The 21962-nt window shown below is 51.8% G+C and overlaps 1 protein-coding gene across 8 annotated transcripts in view; it reads left to right on the top strand.

Annotated features, from left to right (window-relative positions):
• The window catches only part of MAP4 (microtubule associated protein 4), a 148839-nt gene that overhangs the window by 48000 nt on the left and 78877 nt on the right, over window positions 1-21962 (top strand). For all 8 annotated transcript variants that reach the window (XM_053936453.1, XM_053936445.1, XM_053936469.1 and 5 more), the window contains one exon: window positions 7950-8015. In XM_053936453.1, coding sequence (XP_053792428.1) covers window positions 7950-8015 — 66 coding nt within the window. The remainder of the gene's footprint in view (window positions 1-7949; window positions 8016-21962) is intronic.

Raw genomic sequence — 21962 nt, 5'->3', positions numbered from 1 at the left:
AATTATTGCTCCCTTTGCTTGTGTGCTGTTCCCTCCCTGCCCAAGTGGGAATTGTCACTGGGACCAGCAGTGCCTTGATGATTTTATTTGCTTTGTGGCCTTGATCTGTGCTGTGTAGAAGAGGAAAACCTTTGGTAACCTGATGACTTCTTTCAGAAGAAGTTTTCTTTTTTTTTTTGCTTTAATCCTGCTGCTCATCAGTCTTGAGGAAGGTGGGATGTGATTCCTCAGAATAAACAAAACCTCCAGGACCAGAGCATGGGGAATTCTGGTGTGTTCAAGGCATTTATTTGCTTTGTTTAGAAGTGCATTGGGTGCCTTGTAATAGAGAAAATGTAACCTTGAATTTTCCATGCTGCCACAGTTATTAAATGGCACCAGGGGAGCAGGAAGGATGGGAATGGGCAAAGGGATTATTATAAAACTTGGAACGTGTGTATTATTTATTTCATTTGTATTTTAGCATTGCAGAAGCAGAGAAACACGAGGACTTGTTAACACCTTGTATATGCTTTGAGGATATTTTAAAGCAGATCCTAAATTTCTCAGTGCTGAAATCACTACACAATATTGGTGTAAAATACAAGTCCCCTAAGTGTGTCCTGCCAGCTGTGCATCCCTGGACATTATTCCACATAACTCCAGGATCTTGGGGTGGGGGTAACGAGGCCTTTTGGGTTTGCTCAGTAATTAAAACTCTGTGAGAGTTTTAATTTGTGGGTCCTGTGGGCAGAGCTCAGGCACAAATACTGGGGGGGAAGAAGCAGAATTTCAGGAGGAATTCCTTCATGGAAAGGGTTATTAAATATTGTCAGGGACTGCCCAGGGAGGTTTGGAGTGCCCATCCCTGGAGGTGTCCCAGGAGCACCTGGAGGTGGCACTCAGGGCTCTGGGCTGGGGACAAGGTGGGGTTGGGCACAGCTGGGACTCAGTGGGCTGGGAGGGCTTTTCCAACCTCAGGAATTCAGGGATTCTGGGATCTCCTGGCTTTTCCAACCTCAGAGATTCTGGGATTTCCTGGCTTTTCCAACCTCAGAGATTCTGGGATTTCCTGGCTTTTCCAACCTCAGGAATTCAGGGATTCTGGGATCTCCTGGCTTTTCCAACTTCAGCGATTCTGGGATCTCCTGGCTCTTCCAACATCAGGAATTTAGGGATTCTGGGATCTCATGGGTTTTCCAACTTCAGGAATTCTGGGATTCTGGGATCTCCTGGCTTTTCCAGCCTCAGGAATTCAAGAATCCTGGGATCTCCTGGCTTTTCCAACCTCAGGAATTCAGGGATTCTGGGATCTCCTGGCTTTTCCAGCCTCAGGAATTCAGGGATTCTGGGATCTCCTGGCTTTTCCAGCCTCAGGAATTCAGGGATTCTGGGGTCTTCTGGCTTTTCCAGCCTCAGGAATTCTGGGATCTCCTGGCTCTTCCAACCTCAGGAATTCAGGGATTCTGGGATCTCCTGGCTCTTCCAGCCTCAGGAATTCTGGGATCTCCTGGCTTTTCCAGCCTCAGGAATTCAGGGATTCTGGGATCTCCTGGCTTTTCCAACCTCAGGAATTCAGGGATTCTGGGATCTCCTGGCTTTTCCAGCCTCAGGAATTCAGGGATTCTGGGATCTCCTGGCTTTTCCAGCCTCAGGAATTCAGGGATTCTGGGATCTCCTGGCTTTTCCAGCCTCAGGAATTCAGGGATTCTGGGATCTCCTGGCTTTTCCAACCTCAGGAATTCAGGGATTCTGGGATCTCCTGGCTTTTCCAGCCTCAGGAATTCAGGGATTCTGGGATCTCCTGGCTTTTCCAGCCCCTCCTCTCCCCTCTCTGCACACCCCATCATGGGGCTGCTTGAGCAGAACTTGTCTCCTCCTCTGTGGCAAGGGGGGGATGCAGTCTCTTACTCTTGCTTTGGAGATTGTTTTTTCCCTTTTTTGGGAGAGCTGGAGAGCAGTCAGGAGCATGATCTAAATCTTTGGCAAGATGCAAACGAGACCCTGCTTGAGGAGATGCAGAAGTTGCCCTGAGTGGAGCTGCTCAGCTTTCCCACCTTGGGCCAGCAGGGAAGGACTGAAGCCTAAAACAGGGTCAGTTACCACAGACCTGGCTGAGGATTGGGTCCTAGAATGTCTTCATTTCTCTTACCTGCTTTCCCCTGAAGTGCTGAGGATACCTGTTGGAGCCCTGGCTGCTGAGAATTCCAGACTTTCTGTGCTGCCAAGCACTGACCCCCAGGAGAACACTGCATTGACCTGAGGCCGTGGAGAAGCTTCCAAAATGGAATGACAGAACTGGGATTGTGGGGGTGGAGTTTGGATAGAAGTGTGTGATATCAGCACTTCAGGGAAAAGCAGATAGCTGTTTCTTCCATGAAATGTATTTAATATTTGTAACTGTTTAAAAAGATAGTAAAGTGAATGAGCTTCATTTATTGAGGTGCAGAAGAAACGAGCTCTGGGTGAGATTTATGGGGTCCTAAGGGGGTCTTGGTGTTGTAGCTCCGTGTTTGAGTGTGACACCAAGTTTTTGGGGAATAGCAGAGAGAGTTCCACATCCCTGGCTCCCAACAGCCTGGCTTCCCTGAGGGAGAGGAGCAGCCTGCAGAGCTCAGGCTCTTCAGCCTCCACTTGTTCATTTATTTATGTTAAAAGGCACAAATGTGTTCTGACATCACGGTCTGTGCTCCTGAGATTGTCTTTCCCCAGTCAGAAGAGGTTTAATCCTCCATCCTGTCAGGCTTTAGCTGCTCCAGCTCTGCTCCAGGGTTTTCTTTCACTTTTTTTCCTAAACCCAGGAGCCAGATAACTTTGAGCTGGGCCCCAGCATGGGGCTGGCTGAGTACAGACGGGTGGAGAAGAGCAGGGACCTGTGATGAGCAGCGTTTGGTCACCTACAAATCTGTCCTAGAATAAAGCTTCAATACTCGTTAACTCATAAAGTACCAGGGAGGAATGGGTTTGCTCTTCCTCACACCTGGCTGGACATGGTAGTTTGGCAAATTCTGGGATAATCCCCCTCTGCCCTTGTGGGCCTTACATAACAATCCCAAGGGTTTCAGGATCCTCTGGAGCTTCCAGGAAGGTCCTGGAGGCAGCAGCAGCAGTTTGATTCAGGTGCTCATGTGATGGGGTGAAGGAAGGGATTGCAGGTGGCAGCACGTTCCAAGGGAAAGGAAAACACTGGGCTTTGATAATTTGCAGCAGAGCTGCTGGGGAATGTTTCAGCTGAGGTGAGGAGCAGGGTTGTCTCTGCAGTGATGGTTACTGGTGAGGAATGGTGTTACTGGTGAGGAATGGTGTTACTGGTGAGGAGCTGAGCACAGACCAAAGGGCAGCCCTGTGCTGACGGGACGTGGCCCCGTGCTCAGTCCTGTGCTCTGCATCCTTGCACTGCTCACAAACTCCTTGGTGAGTTTTATCCTTGAATACAGATTGTTTTGGAGGGCATTGTCCTGACCTGGGCTGGGATGGAGTTGATTTTCTCCATGGGCTGGGGCAGTGCTGTGTTTGGAGGTGGGTGTGACTGACAATGGTGTTGATAACACACGGGTGGTTTGGTTGTTCCTGAGCCCTGCCCACTCTGGATCAAGGATTTTTTGATTTCCCAGGCACAGCCTGGTGCCAGGAAGGTGGGGAGCATGGCCAGGAGAGCTGATCCCACCTGGCCAGAGGGATATCCCACAGTACAGAACATCCTGCCCAGTATGAACTGGGAGAGCTGGCCAGGAGCTGCCAGTCACTGCTGGGGACAGGCTGGGCGTTGGTCAGTGCCTGGTGACCCAGGGGATTGGGCACCACTGGTTCCTCTTGGGTTTTATCCACAGAATCATGGAATTGCTGAGGTTAGAAAAGCCCTCAGGGACCACGGAGTCCAGGTGTACCCAGCCCTGCCAAGGCCACCCCTGACTATGTCCCCAGGTGCCACATCCACAGGGATGTCACATCCCTCCAGCAATGGGGACTCCACCACTGCCCTGGGCAGCTGTGCCAGGGCTGGAGAGCCCTTTCCAGGAGGAACATTCCCAAAATCCACCCTGAGCTCCCCTGGCCCAGCCTGGGGCCGTTCCCTCTCCTCCTGTCCCTGTTCCCTGGAGCACAGCCCGACCCCCCCGGCTGTCCCCTCCTGTCAGGAGCTGTGCAGAGCCACAAGGTCCCCCCTGATCCCCCTTTTTCTCCAGGCTGAGCAATCCCCCTCCCTCTTTTCATTATTATACTTCTATTATTTTATTTCATGTATTAAGCTGTCCTTGAGCCCCGGGGTTCATTTCCCTGCACTCCCCCTCCCCAGGGGGAGTGGGTGGCTCTGTGGGCCCCATCCCCATGGGGTTAAACCCTGCAGGGCTCCAGGGGGTTAAACCCTGCAGGGCTCCAGCCCATCCCCATGGGGTTAAACCCTGCAGGACTCCAGGGGTTAAAACCTGCAGGGCTCCAGGGGGTTAAACCCTGCAGGGCTCCAGCCCTGCCGGCCCGGAGGGATGGGGTTGGTTTAATTCCATCAGTCCCAGCCTGGGAGCAGAGGTGCCACCACGAGGTGGCTCTGCTGGCACTGCTGCCCTCTGTCCCACAGCTGCAGAGCTGAATCCCCGGGCCAGACCTCGGTTCCTTTTGCTTTTCCCTCCCTTCCCACCCGAGGAATGAGTGCCTTCCTTGCAGCAGGGTTTGCTTTAGCCAAAGGGAATTCAGACACTTGGTCACGTACGAAAGTGGAGATGGAGAATGTTCCACACAGCCCAGAGTTCCAGAGGCATCACAGATAAATCAGCAGATGATGATATTTGCATTTTTGTCTCAGATGAGACATTAAACCTTTTCCCTCTCAAAGGCTGTCCAGCCCCATTCCTGCCCCACAGTTGTTACATCACAGAATCCCAGAATGGTTTGGGCTGGAAGGGACCTGAAATCCCACCCCATTCCACCCCTGCCATGGCAGGGACACCTCCCTCTGTCCCAGACTGCTCCCAGCCCCAAAGCCCAGCCTGGCCTTGGGCACTGCCAGGGATCCAGGGGTAGCCACAGCTGCTCTGGAAATTCTGTTCTAGGGCTTGCCCACCCTCCCAGCCAGGAATTCCTAATTCCCAATCTCCCATCCAGCCCTGCCCTCTGGCAGTGGGAGCCATTCCCTGTGTCCTGTCCCTCCAGGCCTTGTCCCCAGTCCCTCCCCAGCTCTCCTGGAGCCCCTTCAGGCCCTGCAAGGGGCTCTGAGCTCTGCCTGGAGCTTCTCCTCTCCAGGGGAACATTCCCAGCTCTCCCAGGCTGGCTCCAGCCCTGCAGCAGCTCCAGGTCCTTGTGCTGCTGGCTCTGGGCTGGGGCAGCTCTGCAGGTGATTTTGAGGCAGAATATTTAAAGGCATGAATGGAAGGAGATTACACTCCTTGTTCCAGAGTCAGCAGCTGGGTCAGCCTCTGTCCAGCAGTGCTTTTGCTCACGTTTTCCTCTCAATGTCAGCGTTTGACAGCGTGGCCTAAAACCTGCAGCAGGGCTCCTGCCCCCCAGAGCCCCCCCAGAGCCCCTGGGGACGTGCTGGCCGTGCTGCTGTCCCCTGTGGTCCCCTGGGATTAGGGGCTGCTGGTGGCACTGCCCATTTGCTCCAGATTATCGGTTTAGCCAGCGCTGCCTTAAATTTGTTTATATAAAAACAATCCTTTGATCCACGAGCCAGATGCAAATGCTATCTTGTGATTCTGATGAGGATTAGGTAGTTACAACATCTTGACATGGTTTTGGGTTTATGCAATTTACAATATGAGGGGAGGAGCCCTGGCCCTGGGCAGGTTGCTGGGTGCTTTCACACTGGGGCTTCAGCAAACCAAACTCAGATGGATTTGCTCCAAAGGCACTGACCTTCAGAGACTTAAAAATAACAACCACTCGTGCTGCCTGGATTGGTGTGATTCGACCTGATTTTTCTGGAAGCTTGTCTTCCCAAAAAGCTAAAAGTGTAAAGGGAACCATTTCACCTGCTCTCTGTCCTTCCCAAGGAGAGCCATGGCATTTCTGATCCTTCTGCTCCTGTGGGAACCCACTGTGGAGGGGTTTAATGCATCAGGAATGGTGGTGGCATCAGAGTCACAGGAGATCCCAGAATCCCTGAATTCCCGAGGTTGGAAAAGCCCTCCAAGGTCACTGAGTCCCAGCTGTGCCCCATCCCCACCCTGTCCCCAGCCCAGAGCACTGAGTGCCACCTCCAGCCCTTCCTGGGACACCTCCAGGGACTTCAAACCTCCCTGGATAGTCCCTTCTCAGGCCTGAGCACCCTTTCCATGGAGAAATTCCTCCAGACTATGAAACATCCCAGCAGCTCAGTTGCCTGTGCAAAGTGTAAGGAGCAGCTCTGAGAGAAATGAAAGCAGGATGTGATGACAGAGGGAATCTTGGGGCTGCCCTCTGCAGGGCCAGGAGCTGGACTTGGATGGTCCTTGTGGGTTCCTTTCCACTCAGGAGGTTCCACAATTCTGCAGGGCTGAAGAAAATGTGTAACTCCTGCTGGGCTCCCGGGGGGTTCAGCAGCTCCTGCAGGGAATTCCTCAGGGAATTCTCACTGCAGGACCCTCATACTCCTCGTGTGACTCAGTGTTGTTTGAACCACACTGACCCCGATTTCAGGGGATCCAGGGGCTGCCAGGACCTCCCCCAGTGTCTGCTCCAGACCATTCATTCCCCCGTCCCAGTGCACAGCAGCCCTTGCACAGCCTGGCAGCTGGGCTGTGGAAGGGCTGAGGAGCAGGTCCAGGCATCCCTGTGCTACTCCCAGCTCCTCCTGGAGGATGGAGCTGTGTGTTCCTCTATAAACTGGCAAGTTCACGGGGAATTTTTGTGGAACACCAGGATGAGCCACTGATGGAGGTGGAAATACTTTTCCTTTTGCTTTGCTGAGGGCTGGATTCAGCCCTGCTGTGTCTGAAGCACCCTGGTAACGTGGCTCTGCTACAAAACTGGGGCTCAGGAGGGGCCAGCAGCAGCTCCAGGTGCCTGAGTGTGTGTCTCTTTGGGAGAAACCTTTATTATTTATAAAATGAGCATTTCCTCACTGTCAGCAGAGCTGAGGGCCCAGGGGGGAGCTGGTGCTGCTTGTTCTGCTTCCCTAAAACTGCTCAGGGTTATAAAGTCACAGAATCCAGACTGGTTTGGGGAGGAGGGACCATAAGGATCCTCCAGTGCCACCCCTGCCATGGCAGGGACACCTCCCACTGTCCCAGGCTGCTCCAAGTGTCCAGCCTGGCACTGGGCACTGCCAGGGATCCAGGGAACACCCACAGCTGCTCTGGGCATCCTGTGCCAGGGCCTCCCACCCTCATTGTATAAAACTTCTTTTATGTAATCTAAATGGACCCTCCTACAGCTTCCAACTGTTCCCCCGTGCCCACTGCTGCCAAGTTTCCCAAGTTCAGTGTGTAAATCCTGGTGCTGGTTAAAATTTTGGCTGTCAGTGTCAGAACGAGATGGACTCAATCTCACAGGGATATGGATTTTCTGTGCTGGTTTTTGGAATTGGTGATCTTCCCCCCTGACCACCCTCCTCTGAACCTCTCCTGATCCCTGCTTTAGCAATATGTGGTGTTTCAGGAGGAATTTCCCCATGGGAAGGGTGCTCAGGCCTTGGCACTGCCCAGGGAGGGTTGGAGTGCCCACCCCTGGAGGTGTCCCAGGAATTCCTGGCTGTGGCACTCAGAGCTCTGGGCTGGGGACAAGGTGGGGATCAGCACAGCCTGGATGTGATCCCAGAGGGCTTTTCCAGCCTCAGTGATCCTGGGATTCTGTGAGTGTGCTCAAGGCTGGAACTGATGATTTCTTCTGCTGGTTTTAGAATCACCACCAGGTGACAAGGTAGGGATCCATCAAAGCTTGGGCTCAATCTTGGAGCTCTTTTCCAGCCTCAGTGATTGTACAGCTCCACAGTGCTGTTTTCAAGGTCTGGATTGAGATGAATTCCACCCAGTGGTAACCCCTGTGTTGGTTCCTTGCAGACTCTTCAGCCTCGGGGCCGATGGTGGTGGAGAACGGTGACCACGGGCTGCAGGACCACCACACAGGTACGTGCTGCAGCTCTGAGCTGCCCCAGGGCCACATCACCTGCTCTGGAGTCCCCAGGGGGCTGGGCTTGGCTTTAAAGAGCTTTCAAGGAATTGGCAGCAAAACAGAGCTTCAGTTTCTTTGGAGTTTAAGGGGTTTCTTTGGGTAAAAGCTTGTTCTGGAGGTGTGCTGTTCTCTATCCATGGGCAGTGCTGGGAAGGCAGCTGATAAAAATGGCTTTGGAGAGAGCCCATAACACCCACAGGTGAACTGTCCCCTGTCCTGTGAGTTCCCCTGTGCCCCACAGTGGTGTTTTCCTACGTCCCCCATCCTTTGGAGCAGCTTTTATTCTCTGCCATGAGCCAGCCGTGTCCTTCACCCCGACCTCCCCTCACCTGCTCCAGCAGTGGCACAGGTGACACCGAGCCTTTGGGACCTTTTTTCCATAGCATCAGGGTGGTTTTGACTGCCAGAAGCTTGTGCTGGAACTGGGGGAATATTTCAGACTTGTGCAGAACCTGGAAAAGAATGGACCTTTCCAATCAGGCAGAAGTGCTGAGGTTGGTCCTCTCTTAGTGAGCACTGCTTCCCTTCCCCTTGAGCCTTTCTGCCTGGGAATTGGGGTTCCTACCAAAGCCCAGCCCATCTGTTCCCTCTGTCACAAGGACTTTTCTTGGGGATGGAGTATTCCAGAGTCAGTTGTCACCCTGGCATCTCCCTGGTGATGATCTCAGCTCCAGATCATTGCTGACATTGGCTGGGTGCTCCCAGTGTTGTCCCTCCTAATCCAGAGGTGCAGCCCCGAGTTAAAAACCAGTTCAGGAAATAATGATGAGCATCTGGGAGGTGGGGGTGAATCAAAACACCTCTCTGCTATAATTCTCTTTAGGATTTTGGAGTTTGGTTTAGTGTGAGTGAGTTTCATGTCCTCAGTGAGGATGGGAATAGAAAAATGGATCTTTGTGCTTCATTTGCCATTGGAAATCTGGTCAGAAGGAAATTGTGCATCTTTTACAATTCAGTATAAACTGAAATTAAGAACACTTCTGATCCTTGCTAAGGATATTTCCTCCCTCTTATTTAATACTTCTAACTAAAGGAGATAGGAATGCAATCAGATTTATGGTCTGAATAATTAAAGGCATCAGGATTTTTGTATTGAACTTCTGGCTTGTGTTTAAAAAATTCTTTGTTATTTGCCTCACTCTTGCTTTGTGGAGGTTTAACTCTTCACACTAAATGTTAACAACTTTGATCAAAGATACTTTCATGTGTCTGGAGCTTTTTAATTTATTAATACGTTCCCTCTTTGTGGGGTAGAGTTGATTTTCTTTTTCCTTCTCTTGTTCAAGTGTGTCTAAAAATGCCATCAAAGTGGCAGAGCAGTGTGTCAGGAAGAGGAGCTGTGGCCATCAAATTAATTAGGTTTGCCAGAGTAACAGAAGATTTACATGACACAATTCCTCCATGGCCCCTTTCCCTGCCCCCTTCCTTGTGGAATGCTTGCAGTATTCCATGGGAGAAATGCTGAATTTCCACCAGGCACTGGAGGCCTTCAGAACCATCTGCACCAGGGGATGGCCTTGAGCAGGGCCTGCTCCCACATTTCAGAGGTGCTGCTGCCTAAAGCCCGGGTCCCTGGCTCCAAACCACCTCTGGCTTGGGAGGTTTTGTCTTCAGCAGGATCCATTCCCTGTGTCTGAAAGCTGAAATGATTCGTAGGGATGTGGGATGTGTGCAGAGGAATGCAGCAGCCAGGAGAGGACTGAGGAAGGTGATGCTCAGGCCAGCCAGCTTTCTGCTCAAAATCCAGTGTTAAAAGCTGCAGAGAGAGCTTTAAAAAGCAGAGCTGGGTTTAAGTTGATTCTGAGACAGACTCCAAGGAAAAGGGGTAGCCCAGCTATTTGCACATCCAAATGTGGCTCTCTCTGGGCTGGAGCTCAGGAAGCACTGCTGGATGGTTTCCTTCACTCATCACATCAAACAAGGTGAGGATTGACCTCGTTTTCTTGCATGCAGCATCCTCTGCAGCCGTGTGGGGTGTGTCAGCAGAGCTGGCATCAGCCAGGCCTGAGCTCCTGGCGCTCCTTGGCACTCCCAGACACCCTCAGTGCAGCACTTGGCAGGGACCCAAACCTCTCCAGCTCGGGGCCAAACCCTCCATCAAGTGCTGGATTCTTTTCTCTTGGCAGTGCTGTGTTCAAAGCCCTGCTCAGGGCTGAGCTTAGGCCAGGCTTTAGGCAACCTGGCAGCTCCTGCCAAGGGCCCAGTCCTTGGCAGGGCTGAGGCCGACGTGGCCATGGCTGCCTGGCCCTGTGGGGTTTGTTTTTGGGAGCTGCAGAGCTGCAGAGGGGAGCTCTGGGTGCTGGGCACATCCCCTGGAATCCTGCTGCTGATCCTGTTCTTCCTTAAAAGGAGAAATGGAGAGGCTGGAGCAGAGTTCCTGGGGATGCAGGGCTGGGAGCAGGGAATTCAGTGCTGCTCTGGAATCCCTGCAGCTCAGGGAGGCAGCTCACTGCTCACCTCCACCAGGCAAAGGCCAGGGAGGCCTTAGTCAAACCAACAGCAGGTTTAGAACCAAAACTTCATGTGTAATTTGCAGCTCTTTATTGCAGGATATTTGCCTAGAGTTCAAAGGAAATATGCAGTTAAAAATAAAACCCAGCCAAATTTCTGGAAGGAAATCCATTGGGGTGATCACATGGTTGATCTGGATATGCCTCTTGCCCAAGGTGCTGTCCATGCTCTTGCTGGCAGGTGAGAAGCTCCCTAGGGAAGTGTTCCTGCTGGATGCTCACACTTCCCCTGGCTGGGCTTCCCCTCCTGCTGGCAATTCTGTCAGCCACCAGTGGCTCACAGAAATTCCCTGCTTTCGGTGCAAATTGTGCTCCTGAGGCGCTGCTCCCCTGTGCCTGTCACCGGCGGTGGCTGGCCCTGCCCACGGTGGCTCCGTGTGGTGACAGGTGACAGCCCTGCAGCCACCCCTGAGAGCAGAGCTGTGTGTGTGTCTGTCCCCTGGCTTCTGGCAAATCTCCTGGCTGCACTGATGAGGTGTTGGGTGTTGTGCAGTGCTGCTCCATGGTGATGTTTACTAACGACTTGCGCTTTCTTGCCCCCTTCCCCATCCCCTTTCCCTCTCCTACTTCTTTTCCTCTCTTCTATTTTCTCCTCCTAGAAGCCTAGACTGTCTCCTAACACTGGGGCTGCCACTGACACGAGACCAGTGTCCTTTTCTACCTGCCATTACACTTCTAAAATCTGCAGCATTTTACAGAGCTCTTGCTTTACCTCCTTGGACTTGGCTGTAGAAGAACCAAAGGGTGGCTCCATCCTGCTCCTCCTCCCTGTGCTCTGCAGTGCTTGTTGAAACCTTCCTCTCTCTGTGTAAGCACAAAAGTGCACCCTGCTTTGGAACTGCACTGTGCCTCTGGTTTGAAATCACGACCACAGCTCCATTTTTGGTTTGATCACCTTCAAATTTAATTTCTCTCCGTTTTCATGGTGCTCGATAAGAGAAGGTTTGAAATTTCCAGTTGTGCTTCCATAGTGGATGGGTCCACCATGACTGCAGCTCCCTTCCCTTCTCCCCACACTCACCACAGCCTTTTAGAGTACCTGCCTTGCTCCTTGCTGCTTTGAGACCCTCTCACATGAGGGTCTGGTCTCTAACAGTGTTGTTCTCTTCCAAACGGGTGGGTTCAGATCATCTCAGCACTTTGTAGATGTGAGAAACAGATCAGGGAAAACCAAGTGTCCTGAGGTACAGGTGGATCAGCTCTGGTGTCTGAGGGGTGCATTTTGGGGTCCAAGCCCTTGCCATTACTGGGAGGATGAAGGAAAACAGCCAGCCCCAAATTCCTGCCCTAGGGAGTGGCTTTGGTGTCATGCTCCTTCCCAAAAACCGTAGAAGTAAGGAAGGAAATTGCCTTTTTTTAACTTCACACCTCTGGCTTCCTGTGAGGAATGACAGCCTTGGATGGGATTTTACCTGCCATGAGAAATAATCTGTCCCTGCTAAAACTGAGGGAAACAAAAGCACTGAGTTGTGAAATTGTGCTGAAATAATCCTGACAATTCCCAGCAGCAGCAGAAGGAGCAGGCCTGGTTTAACCTAAACCAGAGCTACAGGGGCATGGCCAGTGGGATTCCCACTGGCTCCACAGAGCTGCAAAGCTTTCCAAAGACAGAAGTGCTCATTTTTCCATGGTAGATGAAACAAAGCATGAAAGGAGGAGATAATTAGAGAGGGAAGGCAGGGTTTTGCCTGAGACAGGCTCAGCTTGGCTCTGGGAGGCGAGGGAGAGGAATGTTTTGGGTGAGGAGAATCCTGTGCTGGAGCTCAGCCTGCAACTTGGCCTGCAACACCTGATGGAAGGGATTTAGTTGAACCCAAATGCAGCCTGAGGCTGAACTGCCCAAAACAAGAGCTAAGAGCTTCACTTGCCTAAAAATGGCATTTCCTTGTTGTGGGGGGGAGTGGCTGGCAGCTGCCCCCTGGTACCCACTGCAGCCCTGTCCCCGCTGCAGCCAGGATTTAGGGGATGTCCCAGCTGGAATGGGCACTGTCAGGGCTGTGCCAGTGCCAGCAGAGCAGCTTTGGGCATCTCCCCCAGGCAGAGGCAGCCTTGCTTTGCTGTTGATCCCCAGTGAGGCCTCACATGCTCGCGGGCGGGCGGCGGTGCCAGCGCTGAGTCACAGCCTGGGCACTGCCCTGTGCCAGGACCCGGCGCTTTTCTCCCCATTTTGGTGCCAGTTTACCCCTCCTTGCCCCCCCTGAGGCCTCCTTAGGAGCTGATGTCCTTGTGGTGCCAGCTCCCAGCAGGGGCTGCTGCTCCTCCCGGGTGCACAGTTGTTGTTTCTGGGAAAGCTCCTGGAGGCTCCCAGTGCCCAAACTGGGCTCTTCCCTCCCAACCCCATCAGGTTCACAGCATCATGGGAGCTGGGAAAGACCTGAGATCAGTTCCAACCTGTGAGTCCTTCACATTGTGCTTTCCTTTGGGATTTTGGTGTCTGTGCCCATAAAAGGAGATTCTTGCCTTCTTGGCTTTCTTTTCAAAGACCTTTTCGTAGCTATTATTTTTTTCTAAATGTGATTTTGAAGCAAGGCAGCATCAGTTTAACTTGGCTCCTCAATTGTTCTTTCTCACCTTTTGCCTTAAGTGGGCTTAACTCTTGTGCCCTAGAAGTAGAGAATAAATAATATAAGACTGGTGTCTGAGGGGTGCATTTTGGGGTCCAAGCCCTTGCCATAACTGGGAGGATGAAGGAAAACAGTCAGCCCAAATTCCTGCCTTAGGGAGTGGCTTTGCTGTCATACTCCTTCCCAAAAACCGTAGAAGTAGGGAAGGAAACTTCAGATTGAAATATGGAAATATGAAATATTTTCGGATTGAATTATGGAAGGTTTCAGGTTACCTGAACGTGAGACTTTGCCCACTTCCCACAGATGCTTTACTTCACTGAAAGGCAGCAATGCTTTAAAGTCTTGGCCAGAGGGCCTTGTAGCCAGAGTGAGGCAGGCAGAGGAGTTTTGGGAGCAGCTGCCCATCCTGGGAGCCCCAGTGATGGATGGGGCAGGGCAGGGGCAGCTCCTCCAGCCCAGGGTCTGGCTGTCCCCGCTGCAAACATGGATCATCCATCCCATGCTCCACCCCATGTTTGTACCCCCTGTTTGTATCTGAAGTGCCACGGGGTCACTGATGTGCAGGGAGCTGTGGGCACAGGGGAGCTGTGCTGTGGGGCTGGGCTGATGCTCCTGCAGCTCTGGGTGTGCTGGGGTGGGATCCTGGGGATGCAGGGAACGGGGGGGGGGTCTGTGCAGAGTGCTGGATCTTCTGTCCCTCCTGGAAAACATCCCTGTGTCCCGCTGAGAGCTCGGTGTGGGGTGTCCCTGTGCAGCCCCACGAGCAGGGAGGCACAGGAGTGTTCCTCTGCTCAGATCTCCTGCTCTCCTGCAGCCCTGGAGCTGATGCTGTACCTGTCCTGTGCTCTAACATCCCTGTGCTTCCACGCCTGTCTGTTGTCGCTCCTGATGCTGAATTATTAATTCCAATGCTCTGTATGATGTGAAGCTGTAACTGCTGTGGAATAAATCTCCCTAATAAACATCTCAAACTAACCCCTCCCGAGTTGTTGTGTGCTGGGAGTCTCCGGGGTCCTGCTGCCAGCCAGGGCTGATTCCTGCAGGGAATGTTCTGGCTCAGCTGCTCTGCTGGCACTGCTGGAAGGGGAAATGGCTGCAACTGCAGTCCTTTGCTGCCTGGCAGAGGCTGGAAAACCTGTCCCTCAAAGACAAGGATGTTGTGCAGAGCATTCCACTCTGTCCCACACGACGTCCTCGTCCCCAAAGTGGAGGGACAGGGATTTCCTGGGTGGAGCACTCGGTGGGTGAGGAAGGGGCTGGGTGGTCACACTCACTTGTGGTCACTGGCTCGGTGTCAGGGCAGAGCAGTGACAAGAGGGACACTCAGGGGTGGCACCAGCACTGTCCAGCCTCCTGTCAGTGGGGCTGGGGCACCCCAGGCTCTCTGCTGGTGACACCGAGCTCTGGGCGCTGTCACAGCTGCAGGGAGGGGATGGGGCACCCACAGGGACCTGGAGAGGCTCCCCAGAACAGAGGCTGGGCAGTGTTAAAGGAATAAAGCAGGGATTGATTAAAAAGGCCTTCAAAGGATGCACCTTGGGCAGTACAAGAGCCTGGCTGAGGCTACACCCAAGATGGACTCCAAGTTGTGAGTTTTCATATTTTTATAAGTTTTGGTCCATTCCCATATTGGGGTTAATTGGCCAATTACAGCTTCAGGTTATGAAGCCCTATCTTCCCAGACTGCTCTCCTCAATTCACTGTTGTTTGCATTTTTTGGGCCTGAAGCTGTAAAGGTGTCCTTGGTTCTGGGGCTGGAAAAGGATGGTTTTGTCTGACTGAACTTACTAACAGTTTATATGGTGTTCAGAGTATAATAATAACAACAATACAAATAATAATATATGGTGTTCAGAGTATAATAATAATAATGATGATAATGATGATAATAATAATTTTTATAAATAAAGAACTAAATACAGAATCTGGAAAATATGAAAGGTAAAGCTTAAGCTGTCAGGCCAGCCTGGAGAAGTGGGACTGTGCCAACCTCAGGAGGCTCAGCCTGGCCAAGGGCAAAGTTCTGCACCTGGGTTGGGACAATCCCAACCACAGATCCAGGCTGGGAATGAAGGGATGGAGAGCCCTGAGGACAAAGATTTGTGGGAGAAAACAATTTAAAAACCTCCCCAACCCCCAAAAAAACCCAACAAAACCATCCCCAAATCTGTTTATTCTGTGTAGCATTTGGTAAATAGGGCAGCTACAGGTGTGTTCTTCCAATTAGCACTTTTCTACTGGCTTTCCTCTTTTACCTGCCTGTGTATTTCCCTCTTGGTGCAAGTTTTTATTTACAGAGGCTTTTGTCCTTCCTGGTTTTAAGACAGAGCTTTTCAGGCTCCTCAGAGGGGGTGCATCCAGCCATGCTCACTGCTGGGGAGTTCACGTTTCCCGTGGCTCCAGTCTAAAAACAGCAGCCAAGTGAATAATTCAGCAGCTTTGCTGAGTTCCTCTGTGACTCAGAGGTTTCTGTGAGCCTCCCTGAGCTTTGGGGTGCTTGTTTTGGGGGAAGGTGGATGGGGAGGTGATGTGACAGCTGGGGCTCTCTGTCCCTGGCCCTGGGGGGGGACAGAAGCTCTTCCAGGGAATGTGGAGCTTCCCCAGCTCCTGCAGGGGCAGTGGGGGATGAGGGTTTTCTCTGCAGGTCCTGCTGCTCTTTCAGATGAGGAATTTGTGGCTTCCTGCTGCTCAGGAGCTGAGCAGCTGCACAATCTGAGCTCCTGAGCTACTCCTGAGCTGTTCAAAGAGCATAAAGAAATTTCCCAGGTGTTGAAGTGCTGATAAACACTGGGAATTACAGACAGAGCAGCTGGGGCTGCCCCTGCATCCCTGGAAGTGCCCAAGGCCAGGCTGGAGAGGGCTTGGAGCACCTGGGACAGTGGGAGGTGTCCCTGCCATGGCAGGGGTGGAACAGGATGAGCTTCAGATCCCTCCCACCCCAAACCATCCTGGGATCTGTGGTGTTGGGATGAGAAACAGCTCTGGGATGAGGGGTGCAGAAGCTGGGGTTGGGGTGCAGGTTTCCCAGGAAGGCAGCACTGTGCTGTCCCTGTGTCACTGTGTGTCCCCACAGGACAGTGAGTGTTGGAGCTGCTGCAGCCCTGGGAATGCCCTGGGAGCTCCTCTGGGGGCCACAAGGAAAGCAGGGACCTTTTCTGTCTGCCAAATGCTGATTTCATGCTGGCTCTCTCTCAGATGGTGCTTCCCCACCAACCTGCTGCTTGGCTTTTCTCTTTTTTTGTTTCAGCCTTTGCTTCAGAGGTGGGATGTCCCTGACTTGGCTCATTGAATAGGAAATTAAAAGGATTATAATGAAGTCATACATATGTCGAGAAGTCTATTAAAAGCTTAACAGGGAGGCTTAGAGAGGTTTAAAAACTGGGAATACAAACCCTTTCTGTTTTGCAGCGTGCTCAGGAGTTGTTCCAGCAAGGATCTGACAGCTGGGTGAATTAATGGGGTCCTCCAAGGCTTGAATTTCCTGACCAAGTAGCTGGGACTTAAAATATTCAAGCCATGAACTTTGGAGCTTGTAGCTTGGATTTAATGTGTTGTTAGTGCACTTAAACCACCTTGTTGGGGAGGTGCTGCAGAACTGTGCAGGCTGGGACCTCCTGGAAAATGTGAGCCCTTTTCTCTGCCCATCCTTTTGAGCTCGTCAGCCTTCACACAAAACTGACTTGTCATTTCTCTGAACCGTGTTTCTGTGGAGCTGGAATGTTTCTGGGCACGTAATGAGGCAGCCTTTTTAAACTCTTGGTGTTTTCAGGAGGGTTTGAGGCGGGCAGGAGAGAGACAGAGACTCAGTGCTGCAGACAAGGGCTCCTCATCCTCACTGCTCCTCATCCAGAGCCCTGCTCTTATCCTGCACTTACATTTCCCAATTTGCCTTTAATTTGTCTCTCTGGAACTTAACTGCAGCTCAAAAAAATACTTTTCCCTCCCTCCTTTCTTCAGTGCTTAAAACAACATCATGTTTATTCCCTTGCTTATTCCAGTAGCTTGTGGGGAGTCTTTGCAGTGATCCTTCAGATTAAACGTAGGGAATTTCAATGAGAGGCTTGTCAAAGGAAAATAAACAGCAGCACTGTAAAAGACAAAAAAGAAAGCTTAGTCTAAACCCTTTATCATCACCTTTTTGCTAGGTGGGGTTCATGGTTTGGCTTCACAATGGGAGATAATCTCTGCCTTCCATCACTTGGGTAAATATTTCCCTTGGAGCTGTCGGGATCAGCTCGTGGGCTGACAGCAGGAAGAGCAGGGATGAACTCGGCAGGGCTTCAGCCATCTCCTGCAGGGCTGGGAGGAGGTCTGGGAGCTGCAGGATCCCATTCCCAGTGCAGGATCCCATTCCCAGTGCAGGATCCCATTCCCAGCAGGAGCTCCATCGGCGCCGCTCTGCAGCAGCACCCCCGGCAAGGTGGGGCTGGGCCTGGAGTGCTGCTCCCCTCCCACCAGGCTCTCCCTTTTCAGCTTTCCTTCCCCACCTTTTATTCCTCCTCTAGAGCTGGGGTTCTGCTTGTAAGAACGGATTTGATGGGGGTTTATCCTGCTTACAAAACCTTTGGGAAGCGTCGTGTGCTGGGGTGGCTTTGAGAGGTCGTGTGACACAGGCTAAATCCAACCTGGGCATAGGAAACTTCCCTAATCCTGCCTCTGCTCGTGGCTCCCTCGGAGGCCTGAGCTCTTTAATCTTCTTCCAGTTCAGTCCCATCACTGCAAATAGGGTAAGGCTGATTATATTGTGCATTTTATCTTTTCTAGCTGCACCCCAGCTGTTGTTATCGAGCGTTCTCCTTTCGGGGTGGGTTGGCACCGGGGTAATCTTGGATTAATGGGACCTTTTTTTTTTTGGAAAAAGAAAATTTTATAGTTAAGGATGCTGTGAAGCTGCTCAGGAGCTCTTTGGTGGTTGGGCTGAGAGCAGATCTACACCTCGGAGCAGGGGCAGCTTTGGAGGGGCTGAGCAAAGGGAAGCTCAGAAATGCTGAGCAAGGCTGTGGTGCCTCCTCCTTAAACTCCACAGAACTGCAGAGAGCTCCCTCTCCCTGGAGAGAGCTTTGGACAACTCCAGCTCTCTTAGTCCTGCATGAGCAAGTCCCTGAAATAGAAATTACATTTATCCTCAGCAGTAATCTCCCCTTTTTGCTGCTATTTTGGTGCAATTTCTGCAGCTGGTTTCCAGCTCTGAACCATGAAATACTGAGTACACCTTGTGTGGAGTTGGTGTGTCTGAAACACTCTGGCTTTTGGCAAGTGTGGCATAAAACCTTCCTGAGTTCCTGCTGAGCATCAGATCAGGAAAGCTTCGCTGCTTTCTGGAGTTACACAACTGAAATGCTCAGCATCCCCATCCTCTCCCAGCCCAGGGAGCTGTGCCTGGTCCCTTTGGAGCAGTCTCCTCTCCCGTGGGATAACTCTGCAAGCCAGGCTCACCCTGCCCTTGGAAATGGTGCAAATGCTGGGTTGGATGCTTTTGCTAAGTGTGTGCTCCTGATTTTCCATTTGGTGGGTAAAAGCTCACCTCAGCATGGCTGAGCTGCTCCCTCCTCACCTGGAGCTGCTCCTTCCCGAGGTGGGATTGGGATTTCTGTGTGTTGGAGAATGAGGCTTTTCCCATAAACCTGTCCCTTCATTTTGGCAGCAGTGGAAGGCAGAAGCAGCCCCTTCCTGGAGGTGACCAGGCAGGATCCCTGTTTCTCTTGGCATTTATCAATGGCTGCTAAACAGTGCAGGATTAACAGCTCCCTTGGGAACAGTTCTGGAACTTCAGGGCTGTGGCTGTTTCTGTGGACAATTGATGCTGGAGGCACCTCTGGAATTAGAAGTGACTTGGCAAGGCACAGAAGTGACAGGAGACTGTGGGACATGAGCAAAACACAGTTCACCACCCCCAAAAAATATCTGGGAGGGATGTTTGATTTTGTTCTGCCACATAACTGAGGATGCTGTTTAACCTCCTTCCTTGCAGTGAGAGCACACTGCATCTGACTGAATCATGGAATTGTTGAGGTTGGAAAAGAGCTCCAAGGTCATGGAGTCCCAGCTGTGCCCAAATTGTCCCCAGCCCAGAGCTCTGAGTGCCACCTCCAGGTGACACCTCCAGGGATGGGCACTGCAAATCTCCCTGGGCAGCCCCTGCCAAGGCCTGAGCAGCCTTTCCATGGGGAAATTCCTGCTGGTGTCCACCCTGACCTCCCCTGGCCCAGCCTGAGGCTGTTCCCTCTCCTCCTGTCGCTGTTCCCTGGGAGCAGAGCCTGACCCCCCTGGCTGTCCCCTCCTGGCAGGAGCTGTGAAGCTGCAGAGGTTTGATCTGTCTCTTCTCAAAGAGAATTTCCTGTGACTCTCTGTAACAAATTCAACCTGTGCAGGGCCAGGAGCTGGCCTTTGAGGACCCTCGTGGGTCCCTTCCAGCTCAGGATATTCTGTGATTCTGTGAAGTGTGATTTTCCATGCCCTCAGTTTGGTCTGGCTCCCTGAAAAACCAGCCTGGCCAAACTCACTGTCTTTCCCTGTTCTCCCTGAGCTCCTGGGGATTCAGCAGTGACTTGGATTTCAGAAGGCTGGGAGCTCCCTCAGAGATGACTGAAGGACTGAAAAGCAACATTTCATTCTTCTGGAGTCCTTTTTTACCCATGCAGATTAAAGCTGACCATGTTATGTGGCCATTTCCCAGCTCCAGGAGGAAAATTGGGACTTGCTGGTGGTCGTGGTGAGTTAGTGGGAAGGCTGGGAGCAGAGCTCAGGTTTCCTGAGCCAACCATTAAAATGGTTTCTTCCCAAGGCAGCCCTGGCAGTGGGAGCAGCAGGAGCAGGGGTGTGGCAGTGTTTGCCAGCAGGACACTGGTGGCCCTGTGGCATTCCCTGTTCATGGCATTGGCACAGGAGAAGGGATGGTGGCTCTTAGGATGCCACCAATTCTGCCTTAATTGGGGCCCAGCTTTTTGTGCTTCCAAATCTCCCATCCCAGTGCTGGGCTGGGGAGTAGAATCTAAGAGAAGTCATAAAATCAGAAGATCCTGGATTGGGAGGGAAACCCAGGGATCATCAAACTCCAGGGAGGTTCTGATCACTGGGCAGCAGCATCTGATCTGTTCCTCCAGCACACACAGGTAACAGAAATTGGGCTGCTCAGCTGAGTCCTGAGATGTGCAGGCTGAATATTTTATCTGAGAAAAGATACTTTTAACTTCATTTCATCAGAAGTTTTTGATTTCTAGGATTAAAAATGAAAACATTGAGCAAGGCTTGTTTTGGATCCTGATCTTCACACTCTCATAACTGGTTATGTTCCTCCAGGAAGAGAATTCCCCTTTTGACATTGCCTTGCCACTTGTCACTTAGCCAACTCTTTATTTACCTTTGTGTCATTTCCTTGTGTCTCCACTTTCCCTAACATTTCCCCTGGCTACAGATAAAAATACTTTGCTTTCAGCTTCGTCAAGCCTTCTTCCATGCTTTGCCTGGGAAATCTGTGATGTTCCATCTCCTACATTAACACTCTCCTGTTTGCCAGTGATGCAAACTGCTCTTTCAAAATGTCACTCATGGGCAGTTTTGCAATATTTTAGGGGCTCCATGTCTCAATCTCACAACCAAAATTACTGATTCTGCTTAAAAAAAAAAGTCTGCAATTTTGTGTGCATCACTGAAAGTTTCAGGTAGTTTTGTGCAGCTCTGTGTTCTTCCAAAGACAATCTCAGATTCAACAGGAATGGGAACCTGATAGTCATGGAAAGATCCAAAGTAGAGTTGCCCCATTTTGTAGCTGAGAGTTGAGGAAATTGAGATTTACCTGGCCAGACTCTCAGTTAAAAACACATAAATATATATATCTAAATGAGCTGATGAGTGGTTTCAACTGACAGTTGTGTTTCTTGTGGTGACTTTAGAATTGCTGCTCACAGGGGTCACATCAGATTTTTACCTTCTGAGTCTTGTGCTACTTTTCTGTCTCAGGGGTGTCTCCAGTCCTGCTAAAATCAGGTTTCAGCATTAAACCTCCATGAATTGAAGACAACCAGAGGTTCAGCAGGGCCTAAAGGGGCTTTGGAAAAGCTGAAAAGGGACTTGGGACAAGGATGGAGGGACAGGACACAGGGAATGGCTTCCACTGCCAGGTGGGATACTGGGAAGGAATTCCTGGCTGGGAGGATGGGGAGGGACTGGGATGGAATTCTCAGAGCAGCTGTGGCTGCCCCTGGATCCCTGAAGTGTCCAAGGCCAGGCTGGACAGGGCTTGGGGCACCCTGGGACAGTGGGAGGTGTCCCTGCCCAGGTGGCACTGGATGATCCTGAAGGTCCCTGCACACCCAAACCATTCAGGGGTTCTGCTCTCCTTGCTCATCTGTTTGGTGGTGAATTCCAGTTTCAAGCCATACCCCAAAGGGACCTGGAGGGCAGGAACTGAGGGTTTTGTCCCTTGTTGGTGTCCTTTGGAGTCACCCACAGCTGCCCTGTACCCAGACCCTTCCTGCAGCCTCCTCCCTGTCCCAGCGGTGTCGGTGGCACCGTCTCGTCCCCGCCTGGGGCACGGGGCTGGCATTGAAGGTGACACTCTGTGTGCTCTGCTGTGCTGTCCCCAAGCCCAGCCCGAGCCAGGGGACACGTCTGGGCTGGCTGAGCCCTGCAGGGTGAGCAGAGCTGGGAGCAGCTCCCAGAACCCTGGAAATGTCCTCTCGTGTCACCGTCAAACCGCGGCGCCGCCTGCGCTGTCAGCTCCATCTAGGTGAGACAGTTCAGTACCAGAGCACGGATCCGAGCAATAATTCACTTTTTTTTCCCTTCCATCCCATGTCTGTGGTGGCCAGGTGGGAGGTCCCGT

This window comes from Vidua chalybeata, chromosome 1 (genome assembly GCF_026979565.1).
Source record: "Vidua chalybeata isolate OUT-0048 chromosome 1, bVidCha1 merged haplotype, whole genome shotgun sequence".
Taxonomy (NCBI): Eukaryota; Metazoa; Chordata; class Aves; order Passeriformes; family Viduidae; genus Vidua; species Vidua chalybeata.
This window is presented reverse-complemented; position numbering and strand designations above follow the sequence as displayed.